The sequence below is a fragment of the Chlorocebus sabaeus genome, chromosome 17 (genome assembly GCF_047675955.1).
Source record: "Chlorocebus sabaeus isolate Y175 chromosome 17, mChlSab1.0.hap1, whole genome shotgun sequence".
Lineage (NCBI taxonomy): Eukaryota > Metazoa > Chordata > Mammalia > Primates > Cercopithecidae > Chlorocebus > Chlorocebus sabaeus.
The window spans coordinates 35,570,797-35,588,013 of NC_132920.1; the positions used below are offsets into that span (position 1 = coordinate 35,570,797).

The following is a 17,217-nucleotide window of genomic DNA, read 5'->3' on the forward strand; positions in this document are numbered from 1 at the left end:
ACAGCTCCCTTGAAATCATCTTGGCTCAAATGGAGATCAGATCAAGCTCAAGATACTCCCATGGCTTTCCATACTATTCAGAGTGAAGGCCCAAGTCCTCTCTATGACCTCAGGCCTCTTAAGATCTGACCTGGTTCCCTCTGATCTCAACTCCTATTACTATCCAGCAATTGCCCGCTGCTGTAGCCATGCTTTTGCCCCAGAGCCCCTCCATCCCCGCAGGGAGGACTGAAATGGTCTTCTCACAGACTTCTATCTGGCTTGCCAACCTCATCTTCACATTCATCTTGCCTGACTACTCTATTTAAAAGCACTTTGTGCTATCTGTCGGTGCTATGTTCTTTTTGAACACTTACCACAAACACTGTTTAATTAGCTTTCCATCTCTCCCCAGTTGTGTGACAATGAGGGCCAGGATCTTTGTTTTGTTCCGAGTATCCCCAGTCCCTAGGTGCTCAGTAAACATTTCCTGAATGATGGATGTATGTGGCAGCAGAAGCTGGAATAGAAATACAAGTTGGCCCCCAAAGCAAGGTTTAGGAGGCACTGTGGGACTCTTCTCCCTTATTTCCTACCCTTTGCAGTGATCCCACCCTTGGCTGGAAGCCTGCCTCCTCCAGTGGACTTCCTTAAACTGAACCCTAGGAAGTGGAGCCACACCTGGCCCCCTATAAACGACCCAGAGCAAGGCTACTGCTTGGTCTTTGGGAGGAAGTTCAGAAGAAAGTCTTTGGCCATATTGATGGTGTTAGGTTTTACTGTGACCTCATTCTCAGAGATGTTTGTATATCAAATACTATTTCTGGAGAGGACTGAAACCCAAATGGTGGCAGTTTTCGGCCTGTGGAAGAGGTGAAGCTAAGTGGGGTGGTAAATTGTGGTCAAATTCTATGGTGAAGTCCGTAACAAGCAACATGCCGTCAGCTGAAATACAGCGCGAGTCCTCCAGTATAACAGGACCCCTGACATTCACTCCATTCCACTACTTTAGGGAATGATGAAGAAACGGAGAGGGTTGGGGTCGGCAGCGGCGGATCCGCCCCTCCATCAGCCCCGCCCCTCCCCGCCCCGCTTCGCCCCCGCCCCAGGCTCCCGGGCCCGACCCCGCCCACAAACTAACTATTTGTTTTGGTCACGCCCTGGGCCTTGGCCCCGCCCCCTACTCTGGCTAGGGTCGTGCCCGGCCCCGCCCCTTGCGACCTTCCCTCGCGCCCGCCTCAAGTTCAGGCTCCGCCCTCGGCCGCGCCTCCTTCCTTCCCTTTCCGACAGCGCGCGAACTGCTGCAGCTCCGCGCGGCCGGGTTTCTCCGGTTTCCCAACGCCGAGGAGAGCTTGTGACGGGCGCTGGAGCTGGGCCGCCGCCGCCGCCGCCGCGTCAGGGTCGGCGCTGGAGTTCCCCGTTCCCCTCAGCCTCTGAGCTGAGGCCCCACACCAGAGTAGGGGGCGGCGCGGCACCCGTGTCCCAGCATGGCGACCCCGGACGCTGGACTCCCAGGGGCTGAGGGCTCGGAGCAGGCGCCGTGGGCGCAGCTGGAGGCCCCCGCCCGGCTCCTGCTGCAGGCGCTGCAGGCGGGGCCCGAGGGGGCGCGGCGTGGCCTGGGGGTGCTTCGAGCGCTGGGCAGGCGCGGCTGGGAGCCCTTCGACTGGGGCCGCTTGCTCGAGGCCCTGTGCCGGGAGGAGCCGGTAGTGCAGGGGCCTGACGGCCGTCTGGAACTGTAAGTCCTCACCCGCGGCCCCTCAGTAGGTACGGGAGGCGGGGGCTGTCGGGGGATCGACGCACAGAGAGGTGAAATAAGCCCCTTCGGCGACAGCCTGCCGCGTACCCTATGAGCAGGGGCACCCTTCACTGAGCACCTGCCCTGTGCGGGACACCGAGGATCCGGGAACTCGAGGCACACGCCTTCTGTTGGCTGTAAAGTATAGTGATGATAAGTGGAGGCAAATCCCTTTTGATCGCAATTGGACACGTACGTCCAGTATAAGTATACTTATGTATAAAGTGCACACGTATGTTAAAATACGTACATTTTAAAGTACAAAAATAGATATTTAAAACGTGATGGTGGAGTACATACCCGCTATCCTGGTGGCCGTATACTCTGCTTTTCAAAGCATAACGTTCACTAAGGCAAGATTGTTTTCCCTAAGAATGGTAACTGTGAATCCATATCTTAGTGTTCTTGATAATTTCTGGCTCTTGGATGACATTGAACTTTGTTTTTTAACCTCTCTGTGACTGATTAAGAATTCCTACTAGGAGCAGAGGTGTCGGCCCTGCCATTTTATTTGGTTGTGTTTCTGTTATTGATATTATCTCCAATTTTTTGGCAGGCATTCTATTAAGCTACGTGCTCATTTGTGAGGACAACTTTTGTTTAAAAAAAAAAAAAGATAGTACAGTATCCACAAATGCATTTAACTAGCAAAGTTAACTAAAACACACAAAAAACGAAAAATGAGTGGGTGAGGCGCCATGTTCAGCTCCTAGTGGGGCCAGCCTTCCACTCTTCTTGGATACCCCTCCCCCATAATTTATGCTGGAAACCATCCAGATGCTAAATATTTCTAATGCTTGCTTTTTTATGTTTTAGATAAATAGGGGAAAATGGGAGTTCCAATATTTTCTCCCTACACTCCACTTTGAATTTCTTTCAGAAGATGGGTCAGGAGAACTTGTTTGAATCCCCAAATTGGAAGCTATAGAAATGTTAGCCCAGCTATCTGGCTTATTCTGGATAGAGTAAGGGGAGGGCAGAGGCCTTAACTTGGGCCCCCTGGATAGAAGAGTATTTCAGTACAATTGATTTCCTTTATAATCCTAGATATTTTATCAAATGCATTTAACACTCATTCTGATCACAGGTCTCTGGCACTAAAAAAGGTTAAAATCTCCTGGAGTAGGGTCTTCTCTACCTCTCTACCCCCAAATATCCTCCCTGCCACAAATTAACCATCTTTTAAACTCAGGTTTTTTTGTTTTGTTTCTTTTTTTTTTGACGGAATCTTGCTCTGTTGCCCAGGCTGGAGTGCAGTGGCGCAATCTTGGCTCACTGCAACCTCCGCCTCCAGAAGAAGCAATTCTTCTCCCCTAGCCTCCTGAGTAGCTGGGACTACAGGCGCGCGCCACCATGCCCGGCTAATTTTTGTATTTTTAGCAGAGATGGGGTTTCACCATATTGGCCGGACTGGTCTGGAACTCCTGATCCACCCACCTTGGCCTCCCACAGTGCTGGGATTACAGGCATGAGCCACTGCTCCTGTACCATCTTTTAAACTTTGACTCTAGTTTTTCTCTCTCACATAGTGTCTATATTCTACAAAGAAATAGTTGTCTTTTTTTTTTTTCTGCCTTACAACCCAAGTGCCTCTTGACCAATGGCCCTGCAAAATGACGCATAGGGAGGGGTAAAGACATGATGGGTGGTGGGCTAAATGCTGCCGTGACTTGCCACACCAAGCCTCAGGTCATGTAGGATCTGGGTTGGTGCCTCGGCAGAATTACAGATGGTTACACTGCATCATGGGCCTTTGGAGCTCGGGGGAATAGTGTTAAATCATCATGGGCCTTTGGAGCTCGGGGGAATAGTGTTAAATCTATTTTAAGAAAAGTTGGGTGCTTGCAGGAGAGCATTGGTTCTGCTTAAACCCCTGGGGCTCCAAAACAAAAGATCCTCATCCCCCTGTCTTCCCCTTTGACTCTGTGAATACTGTTTAGAATCTGTAAAGTGATTCCTTCTGTTTCAAGTTTCATCTCTGGGAAGCTTTCTATGTCCACAGCAGCTCTTGCCGATCTCAGCACACTTATTCTCAGAGAGTTAATTCCTTCAATAAATGCACAACAAGTGCCTGCTCTGGGCTGGTGCTGTGCTGAGTCCTAGGACACAGAGAAAGGAAACACTACCTTCACCTTTTAGGAACTCACAATTTGGTGAAAGGAACACAAGAGCTGGACAGATGAGTGACCCCGAGAGTTCCAGGGGATTGCTGAGGGCAGCCATAGGGCTGCAAGACTAAGCACTGCACAGCATCCTGGAGTATTATTTTTCCCTAAAATTTGGGAAAGAACTTTTTTCTTCTTTTTGTGTAAAATAAGCATGAATCTATTATAGACTAGGTTCCAATATGAATTTTGAGCTGAAACAGATGACAGAGGCCAAAGAATAGGGCCTGTCATATGATACTCAATGAACACTTGTTGAACAGTTCTTGTGTTGTCTCTGTCTCCATCCACTGACTTTTTTTTTTTTTCCTTTTTTTGAGATAGTGTCTCACACTGTTGCCCAGGCTGGAGTGCAGTGGCATGATCTCGGCTCACTGCAGCCTCTGCCTCCTGGGTTCAAGCCATTCTCCTACCTAGTCTTCCTAGTAGCTGGAACTACAGGCACATGTCACCATGCTTGGCTAATTTTTGTACTTTTTTTAGTGAAGATGGAGTTTCACTATGTTGGCCAGGCAGGTCTCAAACTCTTAACCTAAAGTGATGTGCCCACTTCAGCCTCCCAAAATGCTGTGATTACAGGTGTGAGTCACCACACCTGGCCAACATCCACTGACTCTTACAGATTGACTGCCTGCCAGCCCCCATCTGTCCACTGCCATCTAGCTCCCAGCTCTGCCCAGTCTGCCCTGTGCTCCCTTCAGCCAGACACTCTAACTGCTTGCTCTCCCTCTGCTACCCAGGAAACCACTGTTGCTGCGATTGCCCCAGATATGCCAGAGGAACCTGATGTCCCTGCTGATGGCCATTTGGCCGTCACTGCCGGAAAGTGGGCTCCTCTCTGTGCTGCAGATTGCCCAGCAGGTCCTAGCCCCTGACCCCGATGCCTGGCTCCGTGCCCTGGGGGAATTGCTGCGAAGGGATCTAGGGGTGGGGACCTCCATGGAGGGAGCTTCTCCACTGTCTAAAAAATGCCAGAGACAGCTCCAAAGTCTGTGTAGGGGGCTGGGCCCAGGGGGCAGGAGGTTGAAATCCCCACAGTCTCCAGACCCTGAAGAAGAGGACAACAGGGACTCCCAGCAGCCTGGGAAACGCAGAAAGGAGTCAGAGGAAGAGGCTGCCAGTCCTGAGGGGAAGAGGGTCCCCAAAAGGTTCCGGTGTTGGGAAGAGGAAGAAGATGATGAGGAGGAGAGACCTGAACATAAGTCACTGGAATCCCTGGCAGATGGAGGAGGTGCATCTCCTATTAAGGACCAGCCTGTCATGGGAGCTAAGACTGGCCAGGACGGTTCGAGTCTGGAGGATGCTAAAGGTCTAGCTGAGAGTTTGGAGTTGCCCAAAGCTATCCAGGTACTTTGGTAGGGAGACTGGGTTTAGAGTGATCTTTCACCAGTGGTGGCTTTATCCGTGGGGAAGGCTGGTTGGGACACTTTTTCCCAAAGGAGTTGACTGTAGTTCTTGGAGGAAAAAGGAGGAAGGTAGGGTTTAGGGAATGTAGCCTCCACTCCACAGACTTTTTTTTTCTTTTTTTGTTTAAGATGGAGTTTTGCTCTTGTTGCCCAGGCTGGAGTGCAATGGCACAATCTCAGCTCATCACAACCTCTGCCTCCCAGATTCAAGCGATTCTCCTGCCTCAGCCTCCCGAGTAGCTGGGATTATAGGCATGTGCCACCACGCTCAGCTAATTTTGTATTTTTAGCAGAGACGGGGTTTCTCCATGTCAGTCAGGCTGGTCTTGAACTCCCGACCTCAGGTGATCTGCCTGCCTTGACCTCCCAAAGTGTTGGGATTACAGGTGTGAGCCACTGTGCCCAGCCACTCCACAGACTCTTAAGGAGGGGTAGGGAAGGGAGTTACTGGAGGTGGGAAATGTGTCCTAATGATCTATAATGTGGGGTTAAAGGGTGCCAGGCAAGGGAGAGGCTCTGGAGCCACCCCTGTTACCCTGTAATATGTGGGTGGGAAGAATCATGACAGCATCCAGCCTGCCCCTGCCTCGTTGTCCAAGGCCTGGGTCTACCCCCATTTGGGTTGGAAGTAGAAAACAATTCTAGACAGCTGGTTTTCTTTTTTTTTTTTTTGAGATGGAGTCTCACTCTGTCGCCCAGGCTGGAGTGCAGTGGCACGATCTCGGCTCACTGCAACCTCCACCTCCCGGGTTCACACCATTATTCTGCCTCAGCCTCCCGAGTAGCTGGGACTGCAGGTGCCCGCTACCATGCCCGGCTAATTTTTTGTATTTTTAGTAGAGATGGAGTTTCACTGTGTTAGCCAGGATGGCCTCAATCTCCTGACCGTGATCCGCCCGCCTCAGCCTCCCAAAGTGCTGGGATTACAGGCGTGAGCCACTGTGCCTGGTGACAGCTGGGTTTCATTTGGACCTTGTCTAGTTTGGGTTCTTAGGCACTTTTCAAGATAGAGACTTCATGTTCTTGACTTTTTTTTTTTCCTCAAGACAGGGCCTCTCTTCCCCCAGGCTGGAGTAAAGCTTGGATTACAGGCATGCACTATCATGCCTGGCTAATTTTTTATTTTTATTTTTGTAGAGATGGGGTCTCAACTAGTTGTGCAGGCTAGCCTTGAACTCCTGGGCTCAAGTGAGTCTCCCGCTTCAGCCTCCCAAAGTGCTGGTGTGAGCCACCGTGCCTGGCCTCTTGACTTTCTTGAATCGTCTTTGCCGGCTAGCTCCCGCTGACTTGGGGAGCCAGAACCAGGCTTGGGGTCATGCTGCTGGGGGAGGGATGTGGCAGTGACTGGGCTCTCCTCCACAGGACCAGCTTCCCAGGCTGCAGCAGCTGCTGAAGACCTTGGAGGAGGTAACTGGCCCTACCCTGTTCACCATAGCCTTTCTTCCACCTTCTACCCAGATCCTAGCTATGCCCAGGGAAGGCCCAGTGCAGTGATATACAAGCTGGCTGGGGGAGGGGGACTGGAGTAACTGAGGACAGTCTCTGAAGGAGCTTTTCTTGAACCAAGTGTAGACTTACCATCTAACACCAGGTAACTTCCTCTTCTCTGGTAGCGTCTTCCAGGATCTCAGCCACTCCTTCTGCCACCTGAAGGGGCAACTTCAGTGACTTGTCACCGAAGGCTCTGCCAGCCCTAACATGAGATTTGATTTGTCTCTGCAGGGGTTAGAGGGGTTGGAGGATGTTCCCCCAGTTGAGCTACAGCTTCTTCACGAATGTAGCCCCAGCCAGGTGAGTCCAGATAAACTGCCTGGCTCTGAGGTTACATTCTCTCTCCCTTATCTTTTTCTATTTAAGTTTATGTTTTCCTACCTCATGTGGGAAATGTGGGAGGGGATTTTGTTGTTTTCTTTCTCAGTGATAGGGGTCACCCTCTGTAGTTTCTTTTAGTCCCTGGTTCCTTCCCCTAGGGCAGCTCTCCCAGACTTTCTTTGCTCTGGAGTATCTTTGCCCTGCTCCGTCTGCTGCCCAGTTGCTTGAGACAGCCTAGCAGAGACAGAGTGCATGTCCTGGTGCCCTTTCTCCCCCGTGCCCCACTCTGTCAGCAGATGGACTTGCTGTGTACCCAGCTGCAGCTCCCCCAGCTCTCAGACCTCGGTCTCCTGCAGCTCTGCACCTGGCTGCTGGCCCTTTCACCTGATCTCAGCCTCAGCAATGCTACTGTGCTGACCAGAAGCCTCTTTCTTGGACGGGTAGGTGTATTGGGAGGTACTCAGAGTGCCAAGGACAATGGGGAAGAGCATCTGGGCCCTCAGAAGGGTGGTACTTGAGAGAGAGGATTCTCAGCCTTGTAGACATCTGGGCTGTTTGGGCAGCCTGGGGCAAGAAAAGGATGCCTGCTTAACTGGCAGGGCATGGACCCCCAGGCCATCTACCCACATGGCATCTAACTTCTTTTTTTTTTGAGACAGAGTCTCACTCTGTTGCCTAGGCTGGAGTGCAGTCGCGCGATCTCCTGCCTCAGCCTCCTGAGTAGCTGGGATTACAGGTGCCCTCCACCATGCCTGGCTAATTTTTGTATTTTTATTTATTTATTTATTTATTTATTTATTTAGAGATAGAGTCTTGCTCTGTCACTCAGGCTGGAGTACAGTGGCGTAATCTCGGCTCACTGCGACCTCTGCCTCTGTGGTTCAAGTGATTCTCCTGCCTCAGCTTCCTGAGTAGCTGGGACTACAGGCACCCACCACCACACCTGGCTAATTTTTGTATTTTTAGTAGAGACTGGGTTTCGCCATGTTGCCCAGGCTGGTCTCGAACTCCTGGCCTCAAGCGATCCAGCTGCCTCAGCCTCCCAAAGTGCTGGGATTACAGGCGTAAGCCACCATGCCCAGCCAGCATCTAACTTCTCTCTGGGCACCAGAACCTTTCTAGAAGCTGATCAAGGGACTTTCAGGGATTTGGGAACTGAGCAAGAGAGGTATATATCTTTTCCAATGGGTGGGTCCATGTGAGTTCTAAGTAAAAGAACTTTTTTTTCCTTTGTAACATGTATCACCATCTGAAATGTGTGTTTGATAAATGCTGTTGAAATGAAAAGAATTTTTTCCTCCCTGTTGGCTATAGATCCTCTCCTTGACTTCCTCAGCCTCCCGCCTGCTTACAACTGCCCTGACCTCCTTCTGTGCCAAATATACCTACCCTGTCTGCAGAGCCCTCCTTGACCCTGTGCTCCAGGCCCAAGGCACAGGTAATTCTGGAACCAGCCCCAGGCCCAGTAGCTCTGCCCTCAGTGTTCTCAGCACCCTTCACCCCAGAGTGGCCCTGGCAGGAGTTGGGTATTCAGTGATTAAAGATGCCTGCTGCTTCCCTGACGATGCCCCTATAACAGGCTGGGCATTCTGTTACCGCCTCCCCACTTTCCACCGTCTTCTACCATTTCCCCCCAGACTTCCCCTTCTGCTTTCCTCTACCCAGGTCCTGCTCAAACAGAGTTACTATGTTGCCTTGTGAAGGCAGAGTCCCTGGAGCCAGATGCACAGGTTCTAATGCTGGGGTGAGTGTGCAGGCCTCCGTGCTGTCCCCACCGCCACCTGTTCCCCCAGGCTACAGTGACATCACATGTGTGGGGCCCTGCAGGGAAGGTTCACCTTCTCTAGGAAGCCTCATGTATATCATCTCCCTCCATCATCTTCCTCCTCTATGAGTCCTCTTTGCCTTTTGTTCTCAGGATGCACTCTCTACTCCTAGTTATTTTTTAGGGGACCCTTGTGTCTCACTACCAAATACTTTGTTGTCAGCTCCTGGGACTCTTGGGGTGTGACCTTCCTGGCAGTTGTATGAGCTCTGCAATAGTGTCTGCTGGGGCTGGTGCCAGCATCAAGAGGTCTCTGACTACCCTTTTTTTTTTTTTGCGGGGGGGCAGGGGACAGAGTTTTGCCCTGTCGCCCAGACTGGAGTGCAATGGCGCGGTCTCTGCTCACTGCAACCTCTGCCTCCCAGGTTCATGCAATTCTCCTGCCTCAGCCTCCTGAGTAGCTGGGATTACAGGCGCCTGCCACCACGCCTGGCTAATTTTTTGTATTTTTAGTAGAGATGGGATTTCACCATGTTGGCCAGGCTGGTCTCGAACTCCTGATCTCAGGTGATCCACCTGCCTCGGCCTCCCAAAGTGCCATGGTGCCCCACCCCTGACTACCCCTTTGTTGACTGGAGATCTTGGCTGTTCTCAGGGCCTTGCCGTGCTGTGGGAGTTGCAGCAGCAGATAGATACTCAGGCTTGGGTGGGAGGCGAGGCATTTCTCACTAGGGCCCCTGCTTTGCAGACAGATCTTGGAGCTGCCCTGGAAGGAGGAAATTTTCTTGGTGTTGCAGTCACTCCTAGAGCGGCAGGTGAGCAGGCTATCCTGGGGAAGAGTGGACAAAGAAGTGCTGCAGTCCTTGGAAGGACATCGGATTCTTGGGTTTCTGAGTCCTTCAGTGGATGCAGGGTCAAGTAGGACAGCTGCCCTACAGCAGCTGCCTGAGACAGTGGGAGAGACCTGGGGCATGCAAAGCTGGTAGCAGAGAGCTGAGCACATGGTCACTTCAGCTCCACCTCTTACTAGCTGGGGGGCCTTGGGGTGGGATTTTTGATGTGTGTGTGTAAATTGTATTTTATTTTTGAATAGGTAATAGATACATATGTTCACAATTTTTTTTTTTTTTGAGATAGAGTCTGGCTTTGTCACCTAGGCCAAAGTGCAGTGACACAATCTTGGCTAACTGCAACCTCTGTCTACTGGGTTCAAGCAATTCTTATGCCTCAGCCACCCAAATAACTGGGATTACAGGCGTGCACCACCATGCCAGCTAATTTTTGTATTTTTAGTAGAGACAAGGTTTCACCATGACTTGAGGCCAGAACTTCTGGGCCCAAGTGATCTGCCCTCCTTGGCCTCCCAAAGTGCTGGGATTATAAGCGTGAGCCACCATGCCCAGCCCATATGTTGACAATTTTAAAAGCTCAAAAGGATACTGTGAAAAATATTCCCCTTACTTCTCTTCTCCAACCATCCAGAGTCCCCCAGTTTCAGGGGAACCCCTCCTCCCAGAGATACCATCTATATGTGGAAACATGTTTACACTTACTATCCATCCTACTTTTTATGGAAATTGCAACACACCAAACTCAGTGCCCTGTACCTTGCTTTTTTTACTTCACAGTATATTTTGGTGAATTTTTTTCATATCAGTACCAAAAATTCTGCCTCATTTGTTTATATCTTAGATAACTGACCTAACTTCTTTATGCCTGTAGTTTCCTCGTCTACAGAAGGGGAGACATAATATTAATAGCACCTACCACATAAGATTGGAGTGAGGTTTAAATGAGATAATTGGTATAAAGTACTCAGAATGGTACCTGATACACAGTGTTTATTAAATTATTATTATTATTATTTGAGACGGAGTCTCACTATATCACCTAGGCTAGAGTGCAGTGGCGTGATCTCGGCTCACTGCAACCTCCGCCTCCTGGGTTCAAGTGATTCTCCAGCCTCAGCCCCCTGATTAGCTGGGATTACAGGCACGCACCACCATGCCCAGCTAATTTTTGTATTTTTAGTAGAGATGGGATTTCACCATGTTGGCCAGGTTGGTCTCGAAGTCCTGACCTCAGGCGATCTGCCCTCCTCAGTCTCCCAAAGTGCTGGGATTACAGGTGTGAACCACCACACCTAGCCTAAATTATTATTATGAAGAGCCAGGAGATTAAGGTGGCAGTGTCTCTTGGGCCCTGACTCGTTTATATCTTTAACCACCGAACCAGACAAGGGATCCTTGGCTTCCCCTTGGTCCTAATCTGAGCCTTTGCAATGGTAGCCACCATTTTCTGAGACGTGCGTGTCTTATGTGCATTATCTCATTTAATCCTTTTCACAGTCTTCCATTAGATATTCTGAGCCTCATTTTACAGATGTGGAAATGGAGGTTTAGGTTGGTTAAGTAACCTGCCCAGGGTCACCCAGCTAGGAAGTGGTGGAGTTAGGAATTGAATCCAGGACTGACTGAATGAAGAGCCCAAGCCCTTCTTGTGATTACTGCTCCATCTCCCAATGTGTCCAGGTGGAGATGACCCCTGAGAAGTTCAGTGTCTTAATGGAGAAGCTCTGTAAAAAGGGACTGGCAGCCACCACCTCCATGGCCTATGCCAAGCTCATGCTGACGGTGATGACCAAGTACCAGGCTAACGTGAGTACTGATAGGGCCATGGGGCTGGTCCTGCTGGCAGGGCTGCCCTGGGCCTGCCACAAGGGTGTATGAATATGTATGTCAGGGATAAAACCCTGAGTGCTGGGGTTGATGTAGACCCTCCCAGAAAGATGGAAGTATGAACATGCTTCTGTTGCACAATTTCAGCGAGCTCCTGAATCCTCTGGAGATCCGAACAGAAGGACCTCCAATATGAGGCATCAGGAGTCATTCAAGGGCCTTCAACCTGGGAGTAACTTGGTCAGATCTGTACTATTAAGAAGCATCTGGCTTCCGTGAGGAGTGGGATTGGAGGGTGAAGATCTAGGGCCTGAGACCTGTCAGGAGGTTGTAGCAACAGGGCAGAAAGAGAAAGTGTGGCCCAAAAGGAAGGCAGGTGTCACACAGTAGAGTGTGAACCTCAGTTTTCTCATCTGTAAAACGGGAGGGTTTTGAGGATTATATACAGCAATGCATATACATGATGTGTATGTATGTTTGTATATGGATTGATGCATATAAAGTGCTGCCACATAGTAAACACACAATAATTGTCAACTATTACTAACGTGGCCGGCTTAGTAAGTTGTGCAGCTAGTATTTGGCTCCAGGTCCACCTAGTTAACTATGGTGAAATAATGAGATTAGATTGCTCAGGAGTCTCCTCCTTCCATCCTCCTGGCTTCCTCTCTCCTTCCTCAATAGAGACCCTGGGGTAGTGGGGAGAGGGGAGGGATCAGCTGCTGGAGTCCTGACATGATTTTTCCTTCTCCGCAGATCACTGAGACCCAGAGGCTGGGCCTGGCTATGGCCCTAGAACCTAACACTACCTTCCTGAGGAAGTCCCTGCAGGCCGCCTTGAAACATTTGGGCTCCTGACCATCCACCAAGGGACCACCGTCTTGGTGCTCCATCACCAGCTTCCTGAAGGGCATTTCTGTCTTCACCACCTTCTGTCTTGAGCCCTAGCCTGAGGATAAAGGCTGACCCTGGCCATCCCAGATTCCAACTGCCTCCCTGTTCCAGGCTCCATAGGGGCATACTGGCTTCCCAGCCAACAGGGAGGCTCCTGGGCTAAGGAAGGTCAGCTATATTTTGTTTTTCATTTCTTTTCTTTGGTTTTTGAGAGAAGGTATTGCTCTGTCATCCAGGCTGGAGTGCAGTGGTGCGATTGATCATGGCTCACTGCAACCTCTGCCTCCCAGGCTCGATCCTCCCATGTAAGCCTCCCAAGTAGCTGGGACTACATGCACATGACACTGTGCCCCAGCTAATTTTTTTATTTTGTAGATAATAAGCTGGTCAGGGCTGGTCTTGAACTCCTGAGCTCAAGTGATCTTCCCGCCTTGGCATCCCAAAGTGTTGAGATTTACAGGTGTGAGCCACCACACCAGGCCAGAGCTATATTTTCAAAGGCTGCTGGCCCCAGGCACACTCCTCATCAATTCTCAGGCTGCAGGGACAGAAACTTTCCAACAGGGCTCAGTAGGGTCAAGCCGACCCAGAGTGGACATGGGATGCTCCAGGAGGTCTAGGGTACCAGTGTGCTCAGATGAAGCTCTTGTGCTCGTGTATGTTATGACCTTCTGTGCTTTTGTTTCTGAATTGAATTTATCAATGGTATTGAATAAAAAGCAAGTTCAATAATGTCTTTTTCTTTTTTTTTTTTGAGGCAGTCTCACTCTGTCACCAGGCTGGAGTGCAGTGGCGTGACCTCGGCTCACTGCAACCTCCACCTCCCCAGTTCAAGCGATTCTCCTGCCTTGGCCTCCTGAGTAGCTGGGATTACAAGCTCCTGCCACCATACCCTGCTCATTTTTGTATTTTTAGTAGAGACGGGGTTTCACCACATTGGCCAGGCTGGTCTCAAACTCTTGACTTCAGGTGATCCGCCTGCCTCCCAAAGTGCTGGGATTACAGGCGTGAGCCAGCACGCCTGGCCAATGTCTTATTAGAAGCAGTACTTTCCTTCCCGTGAATTCTGGGTATTGAACCCATCCCCACCCCCTCCACCTCCCTGCTCAATGACAAGGAACATCTTTTTCCTGGTGAGGGGAAGGGTGTAGGGTATCTTACTCACTTTCTGAGGGCCAAATAATGTGTAATACCACTCACCCCATCCTACAGGAGCTGCCCCCACCAGGCAGGGGAATAGGTAGGAATGGACATAAAGGTGGGAGTGACTCAGTCTGGAGTTAGGGAAGGGTTTTGGGCAGATGAACCCTAGGAGAGATCTGAAGGGCTCTTCGGGTTACAGTGGGCTAAGAGGATGAGACCCATTGGACAGAGGAAAGAGCAGAGAAGACACCTTAATGGGTGTGCAGTGCTGTGTGCCTGTTTCACATCTTTGTATTCCTGTAGCACCTGGCTAGACGCCTTATTCATAGTAGTCACACTTAAAACGTAGATGTTATCAAATCATCAAGTGAAAGTTCACTTTAGGACTTTGCCAGCTCTTCCCCTCTGCAGGCGCTAAGAGGCCAGGAACAGAACTTTCCGGACGCTTCCCTTACCACGAGTCCACGTTAGAGCAAGGTGCTGAGGGAGGGAGGTCCGGCCGAGGAACAAGGCTTGCTTTTGAGAACATAAGCTGGTGCGGAGGGCGCGAGGGGAAAGGGGTTTGAGGGACAAGCATGCCGGAATCCACGCTGTCAGTGAACATCACTGGGCTGTACCAGTACGTGTGACTACCGAAGCTCGAGCCCCGAACGCAGCTGCTTCCCTAGGGGCCCAGCAACAGCGGGCGCCAATCGGCACATTACCGGCGGCCGCGGGGCGCTCAGGGCTGCGACAACTCCGTGGGTTCCCGCGCCGGCCTAGCGGCCCAGCGACGCCCCCAGCGGCCGGAGAAGGCCGCGCTTCTCGGGGTTGGCCCACCCAACCTCTGTGTGGGTAGGACCGAGGAACAACGCATTCTCGCGAGATCAGGGCCACTATTAGCGCGCATGCGCAAGCCGTATTAGTCTCTTTTCCGGTTAGCGCGGCGTGAGGAGCCATGAGGTAAGTGGTTCTGAAAGCCCTATCTGCGTTCATCCGCTCCTCCAGGTGCCCCGCCAAGGATGCGGCTCCTGCAGGCCGAACTGCGGGCCCTTGCGCCACCTTCGCCGCGGGGCATTTCTCAAGGCGGGTCGGCCTGCAGGTCGCCCTTCCTACCAGGTCCGATCACCGAGAGGCTCCCTCTTCCACCGGGGTTTGGGTCTGGGTCTGGGCTCCCGTCGCTCTACTTGGTGTCCGGAATCTACCGGGGAGTCCGCCGTGGGCCGCCCGCCCGTCTCGAAGTTTGGAGCCTCGGAGGCTTCCGAGCAGTCCGAGCGTGTGGACTCCGCGGCCCTGAGCGCGCTGTCGCTTCTCTCACGCAGCAGCAAAGTCTCTCGCGACACCCTGTACGAGGCGGTGCGGGAAGTCCTGCACGGGAACCAGCGCAAGCGCCGCAAGTGAGTGCCGACCCTGGGGCAGGGCGCGGGTGGTGAGCGCCGGCGTGTGCTTAACGCTTAATCCCCCTCCTCTCTCGAAGGTTCCTGGAGACAGTGGAGTTGCAGATCAGCTTGAAGAACTATGACCCCCAGAAGGACAAGCGCTTCTCGGGCACCGTCAGGTTGGCACCGTTCTGACCCCACCCAGCCCTCAGTGCCCCCGTGCCTGCCCCTCCTCTGCAGGCTCCCGCTGAGCCGGAGGCGGGCACGTCGGTACTGATGTGTTAGGGTAGTTCAGACCCCCTGCTCCGGGCAGGCGCGGCTGGACGGACCCCCACCCTGGGTCTTAAAACATGAGGGGAGGCGTGGGGAGGCCTTGGCCGAGCCCGCCGACCAGCCTGACAAGCCAGGCTGGTTGCTGGTGAATGTGAACGCTCCGGGTAAGGCTCGGTGGCTGCTGCGGTCCCACACCCTTCACCGGCCCTCGGGACCCAGGGCCAGGCATAACCTGTTGGTGCTGTCCCCCAAAACGCAGGCTTAAGTCCACTCCCCGCCCCAAGTTCTCTGTGTGTGTCCTGGGGGACCAGCAGCACTGTGACGAGGCCAAGGCCGTGGATATCCCCCACATGGACATCGAGGCGCTGAAAAAACTCAACAAGAATAAAAAACTGGTCAAGAAACTAGGTGAGTCCGGCCGCTGTGGTTTTGCATGTGAGATGTGGGGTGGAGGCGGTAGAAAGGCTTTCCTGCCATTTCGATTTTTAATGATTGAGGGGGCTAGACTAGCAAATGCGGCGGTGGTTGCCTAGCTGGCCTGAGTGCTGTTTTAGCTTTGGGGGTGGTTTGATGTTTGTATTTGCTATGAGGATTCCAGTTGATGAGGGAGGCCAGGTACTGTAAGTTGACCAGCCAGGTGCTGGTGAGGTATTATTTGGAAATCTTACCCTGCGTTGTTTAGGCAGTGGCATTAGACTGCTTTTACAGGTAGGAAGCAGACATTCCCAGTTGTCACGTGTCCAGGGTCCACCGCTAAGAAATAGGCACAATTCAAGCCCAGGCAGTCTGTTTTTTAGTTATTTTTTGAGAGGGGCTGGAGTGCAGTGGTGCAATCTCAGCTCACTGCAAGCTCCGCCTCCCGAGTTCACACCATTCTCCTGCCTCAGCCTCCTGAGTAGCTGGGACTACAGGCACCCCCCACCACGCCCGGCTAATTTTTTTTAATTTTTTGTAGTTTTAGTAGAGATGGGGTTTCACCGTGTTAGCCAGGATGGTCTCGATCTCCTGACCTCATGATCCGCCCAAAGTGCTGGGATTACAGGCATGAGCCACCGCGCCCGGCCTGAGCCCTGGCAGTCTTGACCGGAGCATCCGTTGTACAGCGGTTATGCCATGGATCATGGGTCAGCCTGATTTTCTGAGAGCATGTTTTGGGACCAGTGAAGGTCCAGAGGACTTTCTGGAAACCTTTTAGGTGGGGGAAAAGACTGAGGCAGGGGTAGAGAGGGTGCTGCTTGGATGTCACATGGTTGATTCAAGTGCGTTTCTGGCCTGCCACATTTGAGGTGTGCCTTGGTGACCAGGTCCTAAGCAATGCCAATGGCTTCCTGTCTTTCACCAGCCAAGAAGTATGATGCGTTTTTGGCCTCAGAGTCTCTGATCAAGCAGATTCCACGAATCCTCGGCCCAGGCCTAAATAAGGCAGGAAAGTTCCCTTCCCTGCTCACACACAATGAAAACATGGTGGCCAAAGTGGATGAGGTGAAGTCCACAATCAAGTTCCAAATGAAGAAGGTGAGGGGATCTGGTGGGTTGCTGTGGGTGAAGGTGTTGGCGGGGTCTAAATCTTCCCCAAGTCTCTAAATATGCCAGTAAGGGCACCCACCAGGATTGAAACTTTTGGAGTAACCCTGGTCCTTCCTTGGCCCGGGTCCAAGTACCTGCTCACCAGGCCACTGGGGGAGGAAGGACAGGCCATTTGCCATTCCTCCACCAGCCTGACTTGATCCTCTCTTCTGTCCTCCCAGGTGTTATGTCTGGCTGTAGCTGTTGGTCATGTGAAGATGACAGACGATGAGCTTGTGTATAACATTCACCTGGCTGTCAACTTCTTGGTGTCATTGCTCAAGAAAAACTGGCAGAATGTCCGGGCCTTATATATCAAGAGCACCATGGGCAAGCCCCAGCGCCTATATTAAGGCACATTTGAATAAATTCTGTTACCAGTC

At 51.7% G+C, this 17,217-nt stretch overlaps 2 protein-coding genes across 3 annotated transcripts; both read left to right on the forward strand.

The window, feature by feature from the left end:
* Positions 1-1,221: 1,221 nt before the first annotated feature.
* FANCE (FA complementation group E) lies at positions 1,222-13,228 on the forward strand. Of its 2 annotated transcripts, none has more exons than XM_007972837.3 (10): positions 1,222-1,714; positions 4,680-5,286; positions 6,708-6,752; positions 7,068-7,136; positions 7,451-7,597; positions 8,472-8,595; positions 8,823-8,901; positions 9,671-9,737; positions 11,454-11,579; positions 12,357-13,228. In XM_007972837.3, exons 1-10 carry the CDS (start codon positions 1,467-1,469, stop codon positions 12,456-12,458), a joined length of 1,614 nt encoding a protein of 537 aa, XP_007971028.1. In that variant the 5' UTR covers positions 1,222-1,466; the 3' UTR covers positions 12,459-13,228. The 2 variants fall into 2 exon arrangements, with proteins under 2 accessions (XP_007971028.1, XP_007971029.1); XM_007972838.3 differs by having other exon boundaries at positions 1,223-1,714; positions 7,454-7,597.
* Positions 13,229-14,496: 1,268 nt separating this feature from the next.
* Positions 14,497-17,217, forward strand: RPL10A (ribosomal protein L10a). Its single transcript, XM_007972836.3, has 6 exons — positions 14,497-14,579; positions 14,939-15,013; positions 15,094-15,174; positions 15,528-15,676; positions 16,611-16,783; positions 17,017-17,217. Exons 1-6 carry the CDS (start codon positions 14,575-14,577, stop codon positions 17,185-17,187), a joined length of 654 nt encoding a protein of 217 aa, XP_007971027.1. The 5' UTR covers positions 14,497-14,574; the 3' UTR covers positions 17,188-17,217.